This window comes from Oncorhynchus gorbuscha, unplaced genomic scaffold (assembly GCF_021184085.1).
Source record: "Oncorhynchus gorbuscha isolate QuinsamMale2020 ecotype Even-year unplaced genomic scaffold, OgorEven_v1.0 Un_scaffold_1871, whole genome shotgun sequence".
Taxonomy (NCBI): Eukaryota; Metazoa; Chordata; class Actinopteri; order Salmoniformes; family Salmonidae; genus Oncorhynchus; species Oncorhynchus gorbuscha.
The window spans coordinates 1-16893 of NW_025746528.1; the positions used below are offsets into that span (position 1 = coordinate 1).

The following is a 16893-nucleotide window of genomic DNA, read 5'->3' on the forward strand; positions in this document are numbered from 1 at the left end:
GTCCTTCTATTGTCCTTATATTGTACAACTATTATCCTTCTATTGTCCCCATACAGTCCTTCTGTTGTCTTTCTATTGTCCTCATGTTGTTATTATATTGTCTTTCTATTGTCTTTCTATTGTCCTCATGTTGTTATTATATTGTCTTTCTATTGTCCTCATATTGTTCTTCTATTGTCTTTCTATTGTCCTCATATTGTTCTTCTATTGTCTTTCTATTGTCCTCATATTGTTCTTCTATTGTCTTTCTATTGTCCTCATGTTGTTATTATATTGTCTTTCTATTGTCCTCATATTGTTCTTCTATTGTCTTTCTATTGTCCTCATATTGTTCTTCTATTGTCTTTCTATTGTCCTCATGTTGTTATTATATTTTCTTTCTATTGTCCTCATGTTGTTATTCTATTGTTCTTCTATTGTCTTTCTATTGTCCTCATGTTGTTATTATATTGTTCTTCTATTGTCTTTCTATTGTCTTTCTCAGGGAACGAAGGTGTCGTCTTCGGACATTCAGTGGAGACATCCCACATCAGAGCAGAACCTTTCCAGGATCTCAAGTAAGCATTCTGGAATCACACGCACACACACACACACAAACGGACACACACACACACACAAACGGACACACACACACGCACACGCACACACACACGCACACACACACACACACACACACACACACACACACACACACACACACACACACACACACACACACACACACACACACACACACACACACACACACACACACACACACACACACTCATTTACTGTTACTTTGAAGATACCCCAAAGTCACTAACAGGAAGGGAGAGTGTGTGTGTGATTATTGTGTGTGTGTTATGTGTGTGTGTTATGTGTGTCCATACGTGTTTATTCCAGTAGTGTTTTGAGAGCCCTTGACGTGACTTTATAAAACCCGTCGGCCTTGGCGACGTGGTCATCATGATGTGGCGTAAAGTAGAGACTGTAGTGCAGTGCAGTTATACAGCTCTTTAAGAGGGCTGTCCTGGCCAGGCTGCTCCTCCATACACTCTCCAGTCATCTACATGAAACCCAGGTAAGGATCAGATGAGATGCTGTATACAGGGTCACCGAGGGGCACACTGAATTGGCCCTCTCGGTCAATGGCTGATGGATAGAATGAACCAGGGTCTGTATTCATAAAGCGTCTCAGCCACAGGAGGTTGGTGACACCTTCATTGGGGAGGACGGGCTCATGGTAATGACCGGAGCAGAACAAGTGAAATGGTATCCAACACATCAAACAGATAGTTTGATGATTCCATTCACTCCGTTCCAGCCGTTATTATGATCCGTCCTCCCCTCAGCAGCCTCCTCTGGCCTCAGAGTAGAGTATCTAGGATCAGTTTTGTCTTTCAGAGCGTCATGAATAACATTACATGGAGAAGGGGGACCTGATCCTCGATCAGAACTATAATCAGCAATCCCCATTTCCATGTAATCACCCGATCTAAAATGATCCAGGATCAGATATCTTATTTGATATCTGTTTTGTTATTGTATGGAAGGCAGAAGGGATCCTTGAGAAAGTGACAAGTGGAAAGGCATACACAGTGTTTCCCCTACTGTTGTACAGGTGGGCTTGCCTAAAGAGTTTGGTTTCTATTGTTTCAACTGACAATGTTGATGCCAGTGGGCCTGGATGTTGCCTTGGGGGGTGTCTCGCCTCACGCCGCCGTCTGGGTACAGACTTCAATAGCAAGTGAACATGTCATTCTCCTCTTTATTCAATACAGCTGTGTACTCTTATTGTGAATCCATTCAACACAGTTTGATGGCTGAGGTATTTGATCGCTGGTCTCTCATCAGCCAATCAAATCTCACCGATTTATATACCTTTCGTCTCATTGGCCGACAGCCGCATTGACTGCTGGCCATAACACTTACATCCTCTTGATTGAACAGTCAAGCAGCTCCGATATCAGTGTCTGTATTGTGCGTCATAACAATAATCCTTTAAAACGATAGCCTAAGGGCCCTGCGGCCAGCTAGCATAGCGGTAGCATGATAGCGGTAACGTACATGTATATAAAGTGGATTGAGACTGACAGACAGGCTAGCGTAGCGCTAGCGTTAGCATACAGCGCAGTATATAAATGTGTGGATTAGCGGAGAGAGAGACAGACGGGTATGATGGAGAGCTAATGGGCAGCTTCCAGTCACCTATGAACTGTTTTTATGCAAATGTGGAAGGCTCATTTGTATATTGTCAGGCAGATTAAGTTCTGGAGAGAGAAAGGGACTGATGGGCATGGATTGGGCTGGAGGAGTGGAGGGAAGGAGGGACTGATGTAGGGAGAGGGAGATAGAGAGGGGAAAGAGAGGGTGAAAGAGAAGGGGAGAGAGAGATAGAGGAGGGGGGGGGAAAGAAAAGGGGAGAGAGAGAGGGAGGGAAGAGTAGGGGGAGAGAGAGAGGGAGGGGGAAGAGAGACGGAGGGAGTGATAAAGATAGTGGGAGGGAGGGAGGGAGGGAGGAGGGAGGGGAGGGAGGGAGGGAGGAGGGAGAGGAGGGAGGGGGAGGGAGGAGGGAGGGAGGGGTGTGTTTTATGTATCATATTGTTATACCTTCTCTGGGTGCAACCCAAATGGCATTTCTCTCCGATTTCTCTCCGTCAATACACCGGGTAGTTGCCACACACACACACACAGACACGCGCGTGCGCACACACATTTGAACACAGCACACGCTGTTCTCCTCACCAAGCATGGACATAATGAAACAGACCCCCATTTCACAGGAGCTCTCTCTCTCTCGGTCTTACTCTCTCTCTCTCACTCTCTCTCTGACACACACACACACACACACACACAGAATGCATGACACATATGAATAAATTCAGAGTGGCACTCATCTCATCCCTTACCTCTGAGTGAACTGAAATGTGACGCATTTTTGACTGACCGGCCGTGGCCTTTCTCTCCGCTCCGCCTCAGGGGTTAATTCAGTATTACACGCTTTACATATTTCACTCCCTCGTCTCTCACTCATTAATTGTTCGGCAGAATGGAAACATAGAAATGAATCAAGTTCCTATCGCCACCTTTTTCATAGTTGTTTAATATAAGTGTGTTCATTAGGACTCCTACTTAACAGGCGATCGAGGTGAATCGCTGCTAATTATCTGGATCAGGGCTTCTTTCTCTGTTTTTGGATTTGGTATCACTTTTTTACTTTTCATTTTTTGATCAAATCCGCTTGTTGGCCGTGGTCGTTTGTCCCCCACCCCCACCCCCTTCTTTCGTTCTCTTCCCCTTTCTCTATAAAAGTCCCCGATTTTGCAGTTAAAGTAAATGAAACGTGTAATGACTTGATGGAGTCTATTTGAGGCTAATGATGTATGTTATGGTGTAACCCTCTAAAATACAAATGAACATAGAATACATCCCAAATGGCACCCTATTCCCTATTAATTGCACTACTTTTGACCAGAGTCCTATGAGCTCTAGAGTCCTGGTAATGCACTAAGGGGAATAGTGTGTCATTTGGGAAGCAGACAAGCCTACGCAGCAGGATAGACACGCCAATAGTTATAGACTCTTTTAGAAGTTTGGACACAGTTTGCTTGATGGGGACCCCAGGAAAATGGGGATAAAGTCCTTTCGATGAACCCCGGACCCTGTTCCTAGAATACCCTGTTGAAACTTTTGCATATTGGTTCCACCTAAACCCAAATTCTTTCTCCTACATCACATATTAACTACTAAAAAGTAGTGTAAGTGTGGTTTGTGTCTATTGTCCTCTGTGTTTTGTGTCTATTGTCCTCTGTGGATTGTGTCTATTGTCCTCTGTGGATTGTGTCTATTGTCCTCTGTGGTTTGTGTCTATTGTCCTCTGTGGTTTGTGTCTATTTGTCCTCTGTGGTTTGTGTCTATTTGTCCTCTGTGGTTTGTGTCTATTGTCCTCTGTGGATTGTGTCTATTGTCCTCTGTGGTTTGTGTCTATTGTCCTCTGTGGTTTGTGTCTATTTGTCCTCTGTGGTTTGTGTCTATTGTCCTCTGTGGTTTGTGTCTATTGTCCTCTGTGGATTGTGTCTATTGTCCTCTGTGGATTGTGTCTATTGTCCTCTGTAGTTTGTGTCTATTGTCCTCTGTGGATTGTGTCTATTGTCCTCTGTAGTTTGTGTCTATTGTCCTCTGTGGCTTGTGTCTATTGTCCTCTGTAGTTTGTGTCTATTGTCCTCTGTAGAGAGAGACAGAAGGTAAAATAAGAGAGAGAGAGACAGAAGATAAAAGAAGAGAGAGAGAGAGAGAGAGACCGTATAGACAGAAGGTAAAAGAAGAGAGAGACAGTAGAGAGACAGACGGTAAAATAAGAGAGAGAGAGAGACAGGAGTTTGATTAAAGAGAACAAAATCTCAAACAAGAGTCAGAAGACAGGGAGTGCGTGTCATCAGCAATCAGCTAATTCCACTAGCTAACACTGGTTCCATAATCAGATACGCATTGATCAAGCTGTTGGACGTGTCGACACATAGCCTACGTCCCCAAATGACACCCTTTTCCCTACATAGTGCACTACTTTTCCCTACATAGTGCACTACTTTTAACCGGAGCCCTATGGGCCCTATTCAAAAGTTGTGCACTATATAAGGAATAGGGTCCATTTGGGATGAAGCCATAGAGTTCACAGAGGTCCAGACTCAATTAAAGCCTCATCCAAAGAACTACAGAGGAACAGGTCCAGTCGATATCCTCCTCTTCCCTCTCTGTACCCCCTGACAACTCTACCACCCTACCCCCGGTCAAAGGGGAACCACTTCGAGACTCCAACCCCACTCACAGTCAAGGGCTTTGGGAGAGATCTTCCCCACATATCCCCCTTCCCTCCAAAGCCACAGTGCAGTACAGTGATGCTCATGAAGTAAAGATTTAAGTTGGCTCTTTGGGAATGTTTCTGTGAAGTGAACATGGCTCTTTGGGAAAGTTTCTCTGAAGTGAGTGTGGCTCTTTAGGAACGTTTCTGTGAAGTGAACATGGCTCTTTGGGAAAGTTTCTCTGAAGTGAACGTGGCTCTTTAGGAAAGTTTCTGTGAAGTGAACATGGCTCTTTAGGAAAGTTTCTCTGAAGTGAACATGGCTCTTTAGGAAAGTTTATCTGAAGTGAACATGGCTCTTTAAGAAAGTTTCTCTGAAGTGAATGTGGCTCTTTGGGAAAGTTTCTCTGAAGTGAATGTGGCTCTTTAGGAAAGTGTCTCTGAAGTGAGCTTGGCTCTTTAGGAAAGTTTCTCTGAAGTGAATGCGGCTCTTTGGGAAAGCTTCTCTGAAGTGAAAGTGGCTCTTTAGGAAAGTTTCTCTGAAGTGAAAGTGGCTCTTTAGGAAAGTTTCTCTGAAGTGAAAGTGGCTCTTTAGGAAAGTTTCTCTGAAGTGAATGTGGCTCTTTAGGAAAGTTTCTCTGAAGTGAACTTGTTTTTCGCAAGTTTGACTGAAAGTAAGGAAACGTTTCATGGAGGTTTGGCTCGAAACGGAAGTTGGTTCTGTGGGAAGCTTGACGATTCGCTTCACTCTTGTGGCACATTTTAATAATAATGTCCAACGGATCAGGTGGGTTGGAAGTTAATGAAAATCCTTGGCTAAGGTCAACGCAGCCGGCGCTGTATTTCTTTAGTATGTGGGCTATGTACAGGAACAACCATCTGGGTCTTTTATGACAAAAACCAAAGCGCCGTTTATTCATTATCAGGTAGATTTACCGGGACATTGAGCAACAAGGACGTTCTCTAACATTCTCTTCCGTCAACCATGAATTAGTTCCACTGAAACAGGCATTACAGGCATAGGAAAAGGCCTGAACAGAGTTGGGTTATGTAAATCATTTGGTGTGTATGCGTGTACCAGCCTCTGTATATAGCCGTGTCATTGTGAACCCAGAGGTTATGATGCTCTGTGGCCTGGTTGCTGACATGTTAGTTTTACAGCAGGCTGGACACCCAGGTCGCTTATAGCAGATGGAGAGCTTTCCACCCCAACTTCGCTGCTTCCTCGGCAAGTAGTGTGCCTTCTCAGCCTGGCTGACTTCTCAGCCTGGCTGCCTTCTCAGCCTGGCTGCCTTCTCAGCCTGGCTGACTTCTCAGCCTGGCTGCCTTCTCAGCCTGGCTGACTTCTCAGCCTGGCTGCCTTCTCAGCCTGGCTGCCTTCTCAGCCTGGCTGACTTCTCAGCCTGGCTGCCTTCACTGCCGGGCATTGCCCTAGTATGGGTGATATTATTTCCAACCTTCTGGATATGGCTTCCACTTTGCCCTCAGTTTAAGCGCAGCTACATAGTGTCGCTGTTTAAATCCCAGCGCTGCTGGATCTGCGAGCCAAAGTCTCCCTTGTAGGATGTACGTTTGCCCTCAGTTTAAGCGCAGCTTCATAGTGTCGCTGTTTAAATCGCAACGCTGCTGGATCTGCAAGCCAGCAGTAGCTGATCTTGTCTTGGTGGAACCTGCCAGTTTCATTTCCTTGGCTTGGCAGCGCCTCCCAATCCTCCAATCCTTTCGACCTCCAGTTAGAGGGGTTGTTCCACAGCTGCTTGTGCTTTTTTGTCTCCACCTCTGCTCCCTTTGTGCTTGAGCCATCTTCCCCGACTGGCATCATAGCATCTAGGCTTTCTCCCAGTTTCGGAGTTTGCTCCGGGACTCCCACTGCCCGTATCCACAGTTTAGAAAATTCCTCCTGTGGCATTGTGTATCTGACTGGCGCCCTTGTCAGTGGGTCTGACGACACTGCCAGGTTAAATAACCTTCAGGCCTGGATTGCTGCTATCATTTTTGCCAACTTCACAATGCCTAAGCTGCCGTCTTTGTTCCTGCATAGATCAGGCCGTCACAGGTTGACGGAGGTAGGTGCAGACACTTTCTCACTGCTGTTTTAACCATCCCATCTAGGATAGTTAGTTTGACTGTCCTGATGTCCCCGTGGTTTACCCTATATATCACTCGGGGACTGCGTATGCGTTTAGTACGCTTACTCTTTGGCTGGGTTGTAGTGGCGCTTGATTGATTCTGCTGACCCACTTGAGGATTTGTACTCTCAAATCCCCAGCCAGGGGTTCACTTTCATGCCCAGATATTTTTCTGATTTATCTGGGTCAATCCGGTGTAAGCTTTTCTCCTTCGATTGTCCATGCCTGACAGTTATTGACAGTGAATGCTCCACCCCCACGTCTCACTATGACCCCATGGCACTTTTTTGGCTGCACGCACAGGTCAGAAGGTGGACAGAAATGTTCCAATATTTGGATGTTATGTTGCATGCCCTCCCCAAAGAGCTGCTCATAAGCACTAAGTCATCAGCGAATGCTAGAGTAGTCACCTTACTCCCCCAAACCTGTATCCCTCTCCCATTCGCACATTGCTTGTGAATCATAGGGTCCACCGCAATGTTGAAGAGGAGGGGCGACATTGGGTCTCCCTGTTTCACTCCCACTTTCATTTCGATTGGCGGTGAGGTTCCTTCCTTCACCTTTATTCTCGTACACATCTCCTCGTAGGAGTCCTTGATTAGTCTGATTATATGGCTATCCAGTCCCCTCTCCTTCAGGACACGGATTAAGTGTTCATGTGCCACTGAGTCAAATGCCTTGGCAATGTCTATGAATACCACTGCTAGAGCCCTTCTCTCTGTCTTGCTCTGATGTAAACGCCTTTGCCTGCGGTTGATCGGACACGCCTTTGTCCGATAGTTGTATTTGTGGCCAAAGAATACATTGAAGAAAAACTCCCACTTTAAAAAAAAACACTTTAAAAAATCTCAGCTGGCCAATCAGCTGTTTACTTGTCATGGATATTTTTAATGACCTGTATACGTCCACACCATTCTGTTGTTGGGGTACGCCCACACAATTCAATCATAGAAAAGCTGATTTTTAACATACTTAACTTTTGGGAAGGAAAACTATTTAACTCATATTGTAATTATAAGTCATATTTCATGGAAATCTGGAAACACTGGACAGTTACCTTAAGGTGTTGATGTGGAGAGAGGAAACTGATCGCAGATCTGTATCTGCGGCCAACTTCCACCTAGTGCTCGCTCATCAGAGGGCCTTCTTACTGTACAGGAAGCACTCTTCTGGAAAGGGGAATTTATAGACAGAGTGGGAGATTTTAGCTGAGTGAAGCAGACTGTCTGTGTTCTAAAACGGTCCGTTTGTATGTGTCCGGTCCAGCCCAGATAAATGGGTTTACAGTACAGTGTGTAGGAGGCTGGGAGTTTCCCCGTCTCCTCAGCATGTGTTGGAACAAGCTGCAGCTAATGGAGTGCAGTGTTTACCGTTGTTCATTTGATGTTTGGTTAGACATTTCTTCTGGGGGCAATTGGAAATAAGTTACATTTAAACACAGTACATTTGCATGTGTGTGTGTGTGTACATGTGTTTATAGTTAATCTGCGTGTGTATATGTGTATCAGTTTCTGTTTTTTTCGTCTCAAACCGAAACACCCTCTGGCCATTTCTCCTAGTCTTGCTCAAACTGAGAAAAAACATTTGCGGGCCCCAAAAACCTGATATTATCAAACTATCTCACCGCCGAAACACGCCTTCTGTTCTCTAAGCGGCCACAACAGCTGCCGACACCCTCCAGACGTAACCACGGCAACGGGCGTAGACGGTTTGGAGGCCCGCGTGGCCCCGGGCATATTGATGTCCGTCTGCCTTCCTGGTAAAAAAATCTAAATGATACTTATTGAGCCATCAGTAGCCTTCTAGTAGAGATGTAGTGACTGAGAGAAGCTCCGGCTCTTAGTCTAATCACCTGTCCTCTTCTTTTACTTCCAACCAAAACATCATTATCGTCTTCAACCATTTTTCTTTTTTTAACACTCTGAAAACACTCACCAGCTGGGACTTTCAGGGGCTTTTGTTAGATTTACTGGCAACACCTGGATCTGCGAGTTGGATCTGAATGGATTGGCCACCTTCCAATTCTGATCTATTTTCACTAATTGGTATTTTGACCAATCAGATCAGATCCTTTGCTCATAATTGTGCAAAAGTTTAGAATTGGGCTGTCTGTGTAAATGCAGCCATCCTCACCCTATAATATATTGTTGATCTGTAACATGAGCTTTTGTATACAGAGAGTAAATCCTTACTAAAACGGATATATATATATATATATATATATATATCACAGGCCTCAAATCAAATCACATTTTATTGGTCACATACACATGGTTAGCAGATGTTCATGTGAGTGTAATGAAAGGCGTGTGCTTCTAGTTCTGACAGTGCAGTAATATCTAAAAGAAATCCAACAATTCCACAACAACGACCTAATACACACAAATGTAAAGGGATGGAATAAGAATATGTACATATATGAATATATATATAAAATATGAATGAGCAGTATATACAAATACATATGAGATGAGTAATGTAAGATATGTAAACCTTATTAAAGTGGCATTATTTAAAGTAACTAGTGATCCATTGATTGGCCATTGATTTGAGTCTGTACGTAGGCAGCAGCCTCTGTGTTAGTGATGGCTGTTTAACAGTCAGATGGCCTTGAGATAAAATCTGTTTTTCAGTCTCTCGGTCCCAGCTTCGATGCACCTGCACTGACCTGATGGTAGCGGGGTGAACAGGTAGTCCTTCGGGTGGTTGTTGTCCTTGATGATCTTTTTGGCCTTCCTGTGACGTCTGGTGCTGTAGGTGTCCTGGAGGGCAGGTAGTTTGCCCCGGTGATGCATTGCGCAGACCTCACTACCCTCAGGCGAGCCTTACGTTTGAGGGCGGTACAGTTGCTGTACCAGGCAGTGAAAAAGCCCGACAGGGTGCTCTCAATTGTGCATTTGTAAAAGTTTGTGAGGGTTTTAGGTAACAAGCCAAATTTCTTCAGCCTCCTGAGGTTGAAGAGGAGCTCCTTCACCACACTGTCTGTGTGGGTGGACCATTTCTGTTTGTCGGTGATGTACGCAGAAGAACTTAAAACTTTCCATTACTGTCCCGTCGATGTGGATGGGGGGGATGCTCCCTCTTAAGTTCACAATCTTCTCCTTTGTTTTGTTGACGTTGAGTGAGAGGTTGTTTTCCTGACACCACACTCCGAGGGCCCTCACCTCCTCCCTGTAGGCTGTCTCATCGTTGTTGGTAATCAAACAGCTGCAAACGTTTGCGAACTTGATGATTTGAGTTGAAGGCGTGCATGGCCATGCAGTCATGGGTGAATAGGGAGTACAGGAGAGGGCTGAGCAGGCACCCATGTGGGGCCCCAGTGTTGAGGATCAGCGAAGTGGAGATTTTGTTTCCTACCTTCACCACCTGGGGACGGCCCTTCAGAAAGTCCAGGACCCAGTTGCACAGGGCAGGGTTGAGACCAAGGGCCGGTGTTGAATGCTGAGCTGTAGTCAATGAACAGCATTCTTACATAGATATTCCTCTTGTCCAGATGGGATAGGGCAGTGTGCAGTAGTGTTCATGGTGTTAGTAACTTCGGGGCCTAGTTATTGACTCAAATCCTAACTGGAGTTTCACAGGCATACACTGGCAAATCTCCAATTGCTACAGATCTCAAGTTATGGGCAGACTCTAACTGAATGCCTGAGTTCTTCCTACCCTCGTTTTAATGCCATGCTATTGATAACTTTAGAAAGTGAAATGACCACTTCAGATAGGAGGGATACCAATCCAGCCTCACATAGCAGAATATCCACCCTAGAATATCCACCCTAGATTATCCTTACTACCATAAACCTACTGGCCCCAGTTATGATGCTTCAGAGTGGTTTTAATACCTCCTGTTAACCCACCAACCACTTCAGCTGGAAGTGGATCTATGAATCCGGCCTCACACAGCAGAATATCCACCCTATCCATCGTCTCCTATAGCGTATAGACTCACTCCAGTGGTGGGCTGCATGGGCCAGATTGACTGAGCGCCCCAGAAGCCTGAACCATTGATTTCTTGTGAAGCCTGCACTGATTTAGCTAGCGGCCTTTCTGGTGTTATGTGTCGTTTCACTTCAACCTGGGACTGAGCCTGGGACTGAGCCTGGGACTGAACCTGGGACTGAGCCTGGGACTGCAGGTGTTACTGCCACTGGGTGGAGGAGAGGGTCCTTGTGCTATCTTCACAAATACCTTACATCTGACCCAGCATTTTATTTTTTGTGCTGAGTGAGGGAATGTCGGACGTTTCCCCTCCACCACGTGAGACCAGGGAAAGAGGCAATGACACTGTATGTGGAACAATATGTCACATTGTTACGGCTCCCCATCATCTCTCTCTCTGTTTCTCTGTCTCTCTCACACATCTAGCACAGATAGAATAATGTGAGGAGCTCCCTCATCATCTCTCTCTCTGTTTCTCTGTCTCTCTCACACATCTAGCACAGATTTATGTGAGGACCACACTCTGTATTACCCATTTTATCTATCTCTCTCTTTCGCTCTCTTTCTCCCTCCCCCATGTCGCTCTCTCTCTTTTGAAATGTCACATCACCTCAAAAGCGCCTGACGTTTCAGTCCCTCTCCAAGAAAAGTGATCCTCTCCTTTCCTCCTCTCCTTTCCTCCTTTCCTTTCCTATCCTCTCCTTTCCTCATTTCCTCTCATTTCCTCTCCTTTCCCTCTCTTTTCCTCCTTTCCTCTCCTTTCCTCTCCTTTCCTCTTTTCCTCTCCTTTCCTCTTTTCCTCTCCTTTCCTCATTTCCTCTCTTTCCTACTGTCCTCATTTTCTCCCTCTCTTTTATCTTGTCTTTATGGAAGTGTTTTCATCAATACTTTTAGACTACCTGACAGGCATTTCAGGCAGACGAACAATGGTGTTTCTTCTCCTAGCAGGAGGCAGTATGAGTCAACATATGGTCGCTCAGAGGGGTGGCATGCAGTAGTACAACAGATTCCATCAAGCTTGGATGAAATGGGAGATAAAACCACATATAGATTATTTCTCGATTTATTTTTCTTTTACCCAATTCAAAAGACTTGTATTTCCAGCTCATCAAATATGAAGCATATGTTTCTCCTGACCACATGACTGACTGGATGTAATGGATGTGCAGACTTTTGTTCAGGCCCTGCCCTAAAACACTAATTATGGTTCAGGCTGTTTGTGATTGGACTATTTGGATAAGGTTGGTTAATGCTGGGCAGGAACAAAAGCCTGCACACCGAGTAACTGCAAACCCCTGGTCTAATGTGGTCCAGTTTACCGGACACTGATTAAACCTATTCCTGAACTAAAGGAATAGAGAATCTCTAGGTTCAGAGAACCTGCCCTAAAAGCCTAGCTGGTCTATGTTGAACGAGGTGTAGGGATGAAATATTCTGCTAACTTTCCCAAAATTCTAAAGTTTTCCAGAAATATTCCACAGAGATTTCTGGAAAAACTGGGAATTTTGGGAAAGTTACTCAGAATTTTCCAACCCTAAAGGTGTCTAAGTCTGGCTGCTCACATATCAGCTTGTTATTCTAACTCTCACCCTACTAGTTCCACTTCAATACATCTGTTTGTTTTCACCCCGGGACATGTTAGCCTCTCACAGCGGTCTGTGGTAGGCCACTTTTACTGGCACTCCGCTTTGAGCCACTCACACTCTCAGCAGGGAGCCCCAGTGCACCATGGGAAGTTAAAGAGCTGCTTGTGCCTTGTTCTGATTGTGTTGCTAGCCGTGTAAGAACTGCTGTTCTCAGAGCGTAGCCTGGAGTTTCAGTTGCTGGTTTGTACTGGATTTGATTGGTACGGTGTCCATATTAGGATGAGAAGTATGGGGTCCATATTAGGACAGCCAGATGAGGATGTTTTATGTAAATGTGACGAGAGACTGACTGGAAGCTTTTGTGTAATAAAATAGTATTTAACTACTGCTTTGAGGTGTGTATACACTATTTATACACAAATATGTAGACAACCCTTTCAAAGTAGCAGATTTGGCTATTTCAGCAAAGTCCGATGCTGAAAGGTGTATAAAGTTCAGCCCACAGCCATGCAATCTCCATAGACAAACATTGGCAGTAGAATGGCCTTACTGAAGAGCTCAGTGATTACTACTTTGAGGGTGTATATGTGTTGTCTCTCTCTCTCTTTGTTCTTCTCTCTTTCTCTTTCCGCAAACACGGCAAAAAAGTTCTGACACACATCCGTCGGGTACGTCACGTCAGCGACCCGGGCAGAAACGAAGGACGGACCCCAGTCTTTTCACTATTGATTCAATTATCACCGATGGGATGCATGGAGCCATGAAATTACATTTTCATGAAATTAAAATCCCAAAATTCCCAGGGTCTCACTGCCATTTGCAATTTCCCGGGCTGCATTTCACAGCCGCAGACGGGCAGGACGCAAATGTCTTTTTTTACTTTGTCATTTTTCGACCCAACCTAAGGATTTGTCAGGGAATCTACTGTAGTTAGTAGTATGTTATACTGGATGGATCATGGTTGGAAACAGGATCACGGTGCATTAGTTTGTAAATGTGAAGATGGAGAAGCCTTGAAACACCTTCAGGTGACCTCCCTGCTGCTCTTGCCTTGCGGGCTCACACATACAGAGTCTCACACATACAGAGTCTCACACATACAGAGTCTCACACATACAGAGTCTCACACATACAGAGTCTCACACATACAGAGTCTCACACATACAGAGGCTCACACATACAGAGGCTCACACATACAGAGGCTCACACATACAGAGTCTCACACATACAGAGTCTCACACATACAGAGTCTCACACATACAGAGTCTCACACATACAGAGTCTCACACATACAGAGTCTCACACATACAGAGTCTCACACATACAGAGTCTCACACATACAGAGTCTCACACATTCAATCAATCCCTATACCAGTCTGCTGTTCCCACATGCTTCAAGAGGGCCACCATTGTTCCTGTTCCCAAGAAAGCTAAGGTAACTGAGCTAAACGACTACCGCCCCGTAGCACTCACTTCCGTCATCATGAAGTGCTTTGAGAGACTAGTCAAGGACCATATCACCTCCACCCTACCTGACACCTAGACCCACTCCAATTTGCTTACCGCCCAAATAGGTCCACAGACGATGCAATCTCAACCACACTGCACACTGCCCTAACCCACCTGGACAAGAGGAATACCTATGTGAGAATGCTGTTCATCGACTACAGCTCGGCATTCAACACCATAGTACCCTCCAAGCTCGTCATCAAGCTCGAGACCCTGGGTCTCGACCCCGCCCTGTGCAACTGGGTACTGGACTTCCTGACGGGCCGCCCCCAGGTGGTGAGGGTAGGCAACAACATCTCCTCCCCGCTGATCCTCAACACGGGGCCCCCAAGGGTGCGTTCTGAGCCCTCTCCTGTACTCCCTGTTCACCCACGACTGCGTGGCCAAGCACGCCTCCAACTCAATCATCAAGTTTGCGGACGACACAACAGTGGTAGGCTTGATTACCAACAACGACGAGACGGCCTACAGGGAGGAGGTGAGGGCCCTCGGAGTGTGGTGTCAGGAAAATAACCTCACACTCAACGTCAACAAAACTAAGGAGATGATTGTGGACTTCAGGAAACAGCAGAGGGAACACCCCCCTATCCACATCGATGGAACAGTAGTGGAGAGGGTAGCTAGTTTTAAGTTCCTCGGCATAGACATCACAGACAAACTGAATTGGTCCACTCACACTGACAGCGTCGTGAAGAAGGCGCAGCAGTGCCTATTCAACCTCAGGAGGCTGAAGAAATTCGGCTTGTCACCAAAAGCACTCACAAACTTCTACAGATGCACAATCGAGAGCATCCTGGCGGGCTGTATCACCGCCTGGTACGGCAACTGCTCCGCCCTCAACCGTAAGGCTCTCCAGAGGGTAGTGAGGACTGCACAACGCATCACCAGGGGCAAACTACCTGCCCTCCAGGACACCTACACCACCCGTTGTTACATGAAGGCCATAAAGATCATCAAGGACATCAACCACCCGAACCACTGCCTGTTCACCCCGCTATCATCCAGAAGGCGAGGTCAGTATAGGTGCATCAAAGCTGGGACCGAGAGACTGAAAAACAGCTTCTATCTCAAGGCCATCAGACTGTTAAACAGCCACAACTAACATTGAGTGGCTGCTGCCAACACACTGTCATTGACACTGACCCAACTCCAGCCATTTTAATAATGGGAATTGATGGGAAATGATGTAAATATATCACTAGCCACTTTAAACAATGCTACCTTATATAATGTTACTTACCCTACATTATTCATCTCATATGCATATGTATATACTGTACTCTACATCATCGACTGCATCCTTATGTAACACATGTATCACTAGCCACTTTAACTATGCCACTTTGTTTACTTTGTCTACATACTCATCTCATATGTATATACTGTACTCGATACCATCTACTGTATGCTGCTCTGTACCATCACTCATTCATATATCCTTATGTACATGTTCCTTATCCTCTTACACTGTGTATAAGACAGTAGTTTTGGAATTGTTAGTTAGATTACTTGTTGGTTATCACTGCATTGTCGGAACTAGAAGCACAAGCATTTCGCTACACTCGCATTTAACATCTGCTAACCATGTGTATGTGACAAATACAATTTGATTTGATTTGATTTGACATACAGAGTCTCACACATACAGAGTCTCACACATACAGAGTCTCACACATACAGAGTCTCACACCTGCCTACACACTATTTTACACCTGACTGGCATTCGGCATTTAAGTGCTCTGAGTTTTACGAAATGCAACATTTACTTTTCAGTGATCAGAACCCCCACCCTCCATGTACCCATATACTCCATTACCCATAGTTCCGAGTCATCCCCCTTACCTGTCTCTCTGTGACAAGTGTTGTGAGTTGTATAACTTTTACAACCCAGTTGAAGGCTCTCACCTGCTCTTTTCCTCTGGGAGATTCATGGAGCGAGTTTAGCCCGGGATATAACTTCTCTTGGAGATGGGGACTTCAAAAAAGTAGTCACAAAAGTCACAGAGGCTTGAAAATGTCATTTTCCAACCATTTCTCATGGTTCAAGTCGGCTCACTCTTCCTGCCAGACGACACCTTTGTATCGCTCGGCGCTCTCTGACACTTCAAATGATTTATGTCGCCCCGCCCGGCGACACAGAAGGGTGATGTGGGGGGGGGTTTTTGACCGAAAAGGTCATGGGTTCAGATCTCAAATGGTAACATGGCGATGCGGCATCAGGGCCATTAAAGGACAAAGGTCAAGGTGAATGTCAAGCTATATATACGCCTGGAAAACATCTAACTTATATTGTGACTGAAACCTCCATGGAGAAAGTTCTGAGTTTTTCTGACTATGGTATCTGTCTGTCACACCCTCCCTCACTACCTTACAATGTGTATGCACCAGAACTATTATTACATTACCTCCCCTCCGTTCCCCCGGAGCTTTTAGAAGTTGTCAAATGAAGACGATAACTGTGTTGATGCATTCCCTCGTTGCCTATCTCTGTCATGTTATAAACAACATGTCCGCCGCATAAAACAAGCCTTGGACGGCGTTGAAGGTCAAGGCGGATCTCCTCGCCGGCGAAGGAAGCAGGAAGGCGGCTCCTGCATGATAATGAACTGGACCGATAAGACCTACAGTCTCTGACTCGGGTGTCTTTTCATATAAAGAATCACCACCAAGGCCCTGGCTTTCTGGATGGATGGAAACTTTTTACGTTTTCTTTTTTTGGTCTCGAATCACCAGGCGGAACAGCAGCCGGAGCAGCAACAGAAAATCAATGACCTGATTGAATTCCTCTTTTAAAACGGCCGAAAGGACCAGAGCTATTCATAGATATTGTATGATATCCTGACTGTGTAAGAAAAGAGGCTGTGAGGGTTTTTGCAGAGAAGTTGGAAGGAGGGATCGTTAAGTCAATATATTCATTTCTGTCAGGTGGTTAATTATCCGAGGCCTGTTTCAC

General features: G+C 45.4%; 1 protein-coding gene across 1 annotated transcript in view; it reads left to right on the forward strand.

Annotated features, from left to right (window-relative positions):
• Positions 1–484: 484 nt before the first annotated feature.
• LOC124024478 (zeta-sarcoglycan-like) overlaps positions 485–16893 on the forward strand; it is a gene marked incomplete at its 5' end in the record, with an annotated part of 41768 nt that continues 25359 nt past the window's right edge. The window contains one exon of the mRNA XM_046338375.1: positions 485–557. Coding sequence (XP_046194331.1) covers positions 485–557 — 73 coding nt within the window. The remainder of the gene's footprint in view (positions 558–16893) is intronic.